The sequence below is a fragment of the Mus caroli genome, chromosome 16 (assembly GCF_900094665.2).
Source record: "Mus caroli chromosome 16, CAROLI_EIJ_v1.1, whole genome shotgun sequence".
Taxonomy (NCBI): Eukaryota; Metazoa; Chordata; class Mammalia; order Rodentia; family Muridae; genus Mus; species Mus caroli.
The window spans coordinates 1,299,896-1,308,198 of NC_034585.1; the positions used below are offsets into that span (position 1 = coordinate 1,299,896).

Below are 8,303 nucleotides of genomic sequence, written 5' to 3' on the forward strand. Positions count from 1 at the left end.
CCCACATATGATGCTAAACAATGAGAATGACAGCGGGTCTATAACCCCACATATGATGCTAAACAATGAGAATGACAGCGGTCTATAACCCCACATATGATGCTAAACAGGCAGACTACCTGGAACCTCAGACTAAACATGGAGTTTTTTTTAACCTCCAGACTTCCGTAGTTTGTGCCAATAAAATAAAACCAAAAACCAGAAAAGGGAGAAAGGGGAAAGAGGCTCACACAGCATAGCCAGAAAATCTGCTATGTTCTTGTTCTGACATTGTGGACAGTCCTACTAGCAGGAAAGTTCTTTACCTCGGTCGCGGTTGGTTGCCATTTAAATGCAGCCATTGGTCCAGCCATCATCCCCTTTACAGTGCTAGACTCAGGGATGGTGAGGTCCTGCAGGAGAAGAGCAGAGAGAGCATCAGCACATTTTGCTTCCCCTTTTGGCCACACTCAACCCTCAACTAAGCTCCTGGCAGTGCCATGCTCTAAGTGTAAATTTAAGCCAACCCCCATCTAAGTGGGAGAAAAAGGGCAACTGTTTCTTGCTGTTTTGTAGTAACAAAACCTGCTATTGCACGCATGTCACAAGGAGGATGGTTAATAAGAACGCTGCCAGCAAGACACAGGGAAACACTTTGTGGGAGTAATAATCACTAACAGTGGGTTGGAGGGAATGTATCTCATCTTAAAAAACAAAGCAAAAAGATGGCACTGCTGAGGAGACCTGTCCAGATTAAAGCTAGGATGCAGGTCAGAGTACACTTGGCGTGTTCTCCAATGAGCAACTCTTTATCTGCATGTCTTGTGCCCCATTCCTTTGTCCAATGTTGGCCCCTCCTACAACTGTGATAATACCTTATATTCCATCCACCTAAGTGGGATACCAGGGTGAATGCTCATGTGTCCATAGACATTGCACCATGCCTGTGATGAAGTTCCACTTCCCTGGTGCCAGGCTGCCTCCTCTACTGCTTTGCCACCATAAAGCCATCTTTCCCTTGTCACTTGTACCAAACTGGCCACCATACCATCATCACTGTCAGCAGGCAGATACACACTGAATCTTCAGCTCTCTCTCTGGGCCTATGCAGTCTAGTCTCTGCAAACTAGCCCAAGTCAGACCTTGTCATATCTTCCCAAAGCCAGCTCCCCACTTCTCACAGTGAAGCTGAAGTCTGCTATGGAGCCTTCAACGAGGGCTCTCGTCAGACACTTTACTCCACTTTCATCTCTGCCCGAGTCCTAATTCTGTTCCCTTCCCATCATCAGTACTCCATTCCCCTATCTCAAACACCCCAAACATGAACCTGTCTCAGGACCTCTGTTATTACTCGGGATGGTCTTCCATCATGTCCACTTGACTCAGGTTCACTTCAGGGCAATATGGAAAGGTCTCCTCATCAAAGCAGCTTTATTTGACTTCTCTGCCTTGTCTCATTTGAAGGTAATGTTGATTACAGTGACGGCAAAGGTTTCAATAGTTACCTTAGTACTAATTTACATAGATGGTCTCATATAACCCCTATTACAATGAAGAGCAAACATTGCCTTCCTTTTGCAGAAAAGAAAACCGAGGTGTAGAGAGCTCAAGTAGCATTGACCAATTGTGAGACAGATTAAAAATTTGGTGTTGGCTCACGCCTTTAATCTTTACACTCAGGAGGCAGAGGCAGGCAGACCTCTGTTTGAAGCTAGCCTGGTCTACAGAGCAAGTTCCAGGACAGCAGGGTTACACAGAGAAACCCTATCTTTTTTTTTTTTAAAGATTTATTTATTATTATATCTAAGTACACTGTAGCTGTCTTCAGATGCACCAGAAGAGGGCGTCAGATCTCATTACGGATGGTTGTGAGCCACCATGTGGTTGCTGGGATTTGAACTCAGGACCTTTGGAAGAGCAGTCGGTGCTCTTAACCACTGAGCCATCTCTCCAGCCCCCGAGAAACCCTATCTTAAAAAAATAAAATAAAACAAACAATTCAAACTCCCAGAAATGGTGGCACATATTTTTTATCCTAGTCTCCAGGGAAGCAGACATAGGCATAGATCTTTGAGTTTGAGGTCAGCTTGATCTACATAGTTCCAAGCCAGCCAAGGATACAAAGTGAGACTCTCTCAAAATATATACCAAAACCAAACCAAACCAAACCAAACCAAACCAAACCAAACCAAACCAAAAGAAAAAAAAATTACATGAAACAACTCAAATTCCAACAATTTAGACCCAGGGTTGGTGCTACAATAAGTGTGTTCTCTTGCCTTGCCTGGTTTTGCCTATTCTAATCCACATTGGGAATCATGCTGGTATGCAGATGAAGCTGAGTATGTATTAGAGAAGTGGGTATCTCTCTTTCTGAGAGGGGTCACATTTGTCTCTTAGGCTTTATCTCTAGATGTGTCCTGCAGTAAAGCTGCCAAATAAGCACCTGTCTAATAGAGTCTAGTATAGTGCGGCTACAAAGACTGCTTTGCAATTAGATACACCTCTGACACCAGGCTGGTGAATTTTAAGTTGCAGTCAATGAAGTTGGAACAGTGGAGCTCCAGGGATGACAGAGTAGAGTTTATAGCTCTTGGTCCAACCCTGACTCACTCTTCTTGGTGTAAGTGTAACATCTTATGAGTGCCACAGGTCTGACACATTTCTGCAGGGATGACCCGAAGCTGAAGCTGTAGTTCTCAGCTTTGAAGTAAGGAAAGGAGAGCCCAGCCAAGACATAGGTGCAGGGCTCGAGGCAAGCTCTCAAAAAGAATTCTAGATATACATTTAGCTTTGTCTGTAGGCAAGCACTTGACACCTCTGAGCTCTAGGTCGGCCTTTTCAGTTATCCTTAGGGGGCAGAAGATTATACTACAACAGAATGGCACTCTGCAGCTAGAAAGCAGCCTGTGCTTTCCTGCTGACTTTTGGCCAAATGACAATTGCCATGGCCACACACCTGTACTCTGTGAGCTACAGGATAGATGAGGTCAGATACACTGTCATTCCAGTGCCAGGACACTCTACTGCATCAAACACAGACCCAGTCCAAAAGTGCCCAGAAAGGACCCTGTTAGGGGTTGCTATAAGAATGTTCTCCTAGACTGAAACCTGGATAAAAGTTACTATGCCCCAAATGAACTGCCATGTTGTGGGGTAGATTGCTTCTCATTACCAACTTGGGGAAAGCTTTGAGAGGGCTAGAGAGGAAGTTGTTTCTGTCCAGGAGTCTGTGAGAACTGCCTGAAGACAGCACTAATTGGGAAGGCAATGTAATACCTGGTGGCTCCAATTTCTTCTCTAGGGAAAACTATCTTTTGGCCATCAGGCCACATCCCTTGCAAAGTCCCTTACTCAATGAGGCTGGCGGATCTCTAAGTTCCCTACTTACTGAGCATGGTCATAGGAAGACTCTTGCTCTCTTCCTTTTCCTTAGCCTTAGGACAGTGTAAAGAGACCACAGAGGCAGACCAGACTGCGCCTAGCCAATGATATTCATGTGGAACCTTAAAGTGTTTTAAAAATGTGAATTACATTCGAACATTTAAACTTAGGGAACTTCACATACAATTCTGCATTTCTGGCCTCTCTCAAGAAAACCAGACTATCTGGCAGTAGTTAGCCTGGCACCCCATGGATGGAGTATAACTGGGCCAGCCCCAAGATGCAGTGAGCTCTTCTGCTCTTTCTGCAAATTCAAGACAGTATGAGTCGTTTCGTGGCCCGTCCCACTGGTGTTTGACCCCACCAGTCTTGCTCTGCCCTCTAGTATTTCATCAAGGTTTTATCTCCCCCTGTTCCATCAGCCACCTGGCTTCTCTTTCTTTTATCATGGTTGCATATCTCCCAGTATGCTCTCACTATTCACAGGCCATCCACTTCCTGAAATCCAAGACCTGTTCTCCAGAACAGATGGCACCATTTCTTCCTGGTTTCATCTGGCCACACTTACAACCTCATTAGCCCTGACCCTGACCACATACTTTCTTTGCAGTACAGTTTCTGCTCTTGAGCACCCTTCCACATATTTCCAAGACAAGCTCATCTAGTCTCATGGACTAGACTGTTTTTTGCCCTCCAAGATGGCTTCCCAAGTCTATAATTCTAGTACTTTCTGGGTCATGCTTCAAACATATCACACTAAAAAAGATCTGAAGGCTAGTTTAATGGTAGAGTGCTTGCCTACCACGCATGAACTTCTAGGTTCTATAAACAAAGACAACAGCAAACCCCAGATAACCTCTACAAGCCACAGAACCACTTCTCTCTTCTAGCTTGCAGCTTCCTTACCCTTTCATCTTTATCTTTCCACATAGCCAGCTGCCAAATCACAGGAAGGATGCCTCTGACATGCCCCTCCCTGACTCTTTTCAGGAAATGCTACCTCTCATGGGTCTGTCTGTGACTTTGGCTTTCTATTTGGCTTCAGGCCCCTTTCTCTGACCTTGCAATCACTAAGGCCCAGTTCGGCACACTGCCATCTCAACAACCAGCCTAAACAGTTTCCTAAGTACTTTTGCTATCTTGAATTTACCGAATGGTCTTCTGTATCCCAGTGTCAATTTGTCTGTACCTCTGTTTGCCCCATCTCTCTACCTGCACAGGGATACTCATGCCAGAATCCTGCCTCACGTGGAGTGCATGCTCACCTCTACAGGATTTTCCCTTCATTCTTGTTAGCCTTGCCCCTGGCCTGAGCAACTCAGGAGATAGCTTTCTGGCCTTCACCATCTGCATCTTTCTCCTATGTCTGTGCATCTTGCTCTCACTTCATCTATAGAACATGGGAAGTACTCTACACCCACTAGACGAGCAAGATTATACTTAAGAGCATGGCTCTACTTTACACAAAAAAAGACACTAGTCCCAGAAGCTATGGCAGTAAGACAAACCTTCTCATCCTTTGGGGGCCGACCCCGCTTCCGGGGACTTTGCTCTTGGGCTCTTTTAAGGCATTTGGAGCCTCTGTCTGCAGAGCCTGAAGTCACCCTCTTCTTTCCTTCTCCCATGTTCTTCTTCACCTTCCCTTCAGACAGGCTAAGCTTGCGTTTCTCATCACCTGAGTTTGGCCTACTTCTCTCCTCACTGGAATTACGCCGATTCTTGTCATCAGCAGAAGTGTGGGATGATGTCTGAAAGTTCAACAATAATAATGATAACCACTACAACAGCCACTACCACCACTGCCAGCAACATGAGCCCACACAGTTCTCTCTCTCTCTCTCTCTCTCTCTCTCTCTCTCTCTCTCTCTCTCTCTCTCTCAGCAGCTCTGTGAACTGTCTTCACAGCCACCCTGAGAAATAGCATCCTTGCTCACCTCTCTTTGTGCTGGAAAGACAGCTTAAAAAAAAAAAAAATCACGTCACTTGTCTACAGCCCCAAAGGTGGCTGAATTCCTAAGATCTCTGCCTGTACTGTGAAGCTGGGCTATTCTTCCCAAAACAACGTGCATGCCTCAGAAAAGTGAGCCACAGACATAGAGTTCTGGACACAGCTGTTTTCTTGCTAGGCAAATCTCATGGGAAAGGAGAGTGTCTATGACACACACCATCTGCTAGTAGCCATGCAAAACCATTGACCTGATGTTGGAGGGGAACGACTGCAGTCTCTCTCACCTGGTCTTTCCCTTTGGCTCTCCTGAGGAACTCTTCGACAGCATCCACAGCTTGCTGGAACCGTTTACCCTTGTTAATCTTTATCATCTCCTCCTTGTGAGCATGGTAAGGCTTTAGCTGTTCCACTTTGATCCAGGCACTAGTAGAAAGCAAACACAGGAAGAGTTTCATCCATATTGCATATGCCAACACATTCCTGAGATCTCACAAGGGAGGATTTTTAACACTTGTTTTAACTGAAAATTAAAAGAGGCATAAACCTTACCAACCATCCATTTCTAATTCTTGAGCCTCAAGTACATTTTCTTGAAATGAACAGAACCACAACAGGTCAGAACTTTCCTCCTGTGAAGTCACCGTATCATACACTGTGCTGTACTTTCATTCTCATTTACCAGCTTTCCATACCCAACCACACACACCTGCAACTTGCTCAGTGCAGACAAAGCCTGTAGACTGCATGAAGGACAAGGATGGAAACATCTCCCACCTTTCCTCCCCTCCACTGCTCCAGGCTTTCAATGCATTGCTCTCTCTGGCCTGGCACTCACCATGTAGACCAGGCACTCTTCCTATCTTTGTCTCTTGAGTGCTGGAATTACATGAGTGTGAACCATCACATTTGACTTAGTCAACTATGTGAGCCAGATTAATGAAATATAATTTTGTTTTTTAAGACAGTGTTTCTCTTTATGTAGCCCTGGCTGACCTGGAACTTACTCTGTAGACCAGGCTGGCCTCAAACTCACAGAATTCCACTTGCCCCTGCTGAGATTAACCATCATAGACCAGCCTTATTTAAAAAAAAAAAAAAAAAGCCAGGACTCATGTATCTTTTCTTTTTATTGTGATAGAGTCTCCCTATCACAACAATCAGGCTGGCCTCTATTTGGAGATTTGCCTGCTTCCATTTCCTGAATAATGTAATTAAAGGTGTGTCACAATACCTGGCAAGGACTCAGTGTACAGTAAAATGTCTAAACTCTATGTAGCAGAGGATGACCCTGATCCTGATTCTTTTGCCTCCACCTCCCAAATGCTGGGATCACATATATGCATTACAACTCCTGGTATACATGGTGCTGGAGACTAAACCACCTATCAACGGAGCACTCGACCCCAAACACAGTGTCTACAAGTTTGCCGTTCTTATAGACATTTGCAGCCACTGAGTCTATATCTGTTCGTAAATGATGGTATCCATGGCTAATAAACCATACACACACACACACACACACACACACACACACACACACACGTATGTTTTGGGATGAGTGCAGCAGTCACAAAAGAGGCTTTAAATGACATTCTTTTTGTAAGGCAAAATGAACTTCTCTTATTGTTAATTTCAACTGCCAATGTGTAACACCTTAAAGTTAAAAAAAAAAAAAAGCAGTCAGCTGCTAGTTCTGAAGGATCTGGCCTGTTGTGGATCCCGAGCAAGTCTGCTGCAGTAGGCTTTCTGTGGCTTTCCTAAATGATGCTCTAGGATCCAAGTGCAAATGAGAACATAATACAGGCTTGGCAAAGTATCAGTTAATTTATATATGTATTTTCCTGTAATACTCATTGGGTCTCACAGCATAACCTTTAGAAAAGCATGGGCCCGGCTGAGGATATAGAAACTGGGTTACATCAGTAACTGTAAAGCTTCTGTCCTTAGAGACGGCTGGAGAATACTCACTTACAAGGGCCAAAGTGCTTCTGTTTGTCTGTCTTTCTTTCTTTCCTTCTTTTTTTTTTTTTTGAGTTTTTGAGACAGGGTTTCTCTGTGTGGCCCTGGCTGTCCTGGAACTCACTCTGTAGACCAGGCTGNGACAGGGTTTCTCTGTGTGGCCCTGGCTGTCCTGGAACTCACTCTGTAGACCAGGCTGTCCTCAAACTCAGAAATCCACCTGCCTCTGCCTCCCAAGTGCTGGGATTAAAGATGTGCCCTGGCCACCTCTAGCTTTTCACTCTGAGTATTGTGGGAGCAGTTGTAAAGACAGGTCAAGAACAAATGTGGCAGCCTTGGGACACAGCTCGATACAGAACACCAGGGCAGACATGATACCTATAGCTAAGGCAAACAACACACAGGGACAGACAATAGTCTCTGGTACACAGAGCCAACCATACCTATCAGTGGAGAGAGGTATTCTGGTGGCCAGCTCAGCTAGAGTTTGCAACCTGACATGAGAGCCATGACTCCAATCCACAAGGAAAAACCATGAAATAAAGTACTGACCCCCCTAAATGTTGGCCAGTCTGTCCCTGGGGACCCAGACACAGCTCTTTTCTCCATTTACAGAATCCTAAGGACAAAAGTGAAGGTAGTAGAGCTGCAGCACTAACTGGTAGCTCAGCTCTGAGACCACACCAGTTTCAGGGATAAAGTTCAAAGATGGTTCTCAAGATACACTCTGTCCATCCTCCAAAACTAGGTTAGATGCTCTGCAGGCAAAAATCCCATTCACTCCTTTCGTCACTGTCATGCCTGCCTCCTACCAACCTCTGACTGACAGAAAAAGCAAAGGTGAGGATGTCTATGAAGAAATGCCAATTAAGTCAGCTCTCTCTCCCTTTTTTTTTTTTTTTTTTTTTTTTTGTAATTTTTTTTAAACAGATTTTTTTTTTCTGCAAGAAGGAAGAACACACACAAAATTCTACTCACCTTCCAGATAGGACTTTGAGAAACTAAACTGAAATGTTTCTCGATACAATGATCT

General features: G+C 44.7%; 1 protein-coding gene across 2 annotated transcripts in view; it reads right to left on the reverse strand.

Annotated features, from left to right (window-relative positions):
- The window catches only part of Glyr1 (glyoxylate reductase 1 homolog), a 36,741-nt gene that overhangs the window by 18,482 nt on the left and 9,956 nt on the right, over positions 1-8,303 (reverse strand). For both annotated transcript variants that reach the window (XM_021184537.1, XM_021184536.1), the window contains exons 4-6: positions 5,596-5,734; positions 4,872-5,111; positions 306-392 (exon numbers count right to left, since the gene is read on the reverse strand). In XM_021184537.1, the coding sequence (XP_021040196.1) occupies positions 306-392; positions 4,872-5,111; positions 5,596-5,734 (466 nt within the window). The remainder of the gene's footprint in view (positions 1-305; positions 393-4,871; positions 5,112-5,595; positions 5,735-8,303) is intronic.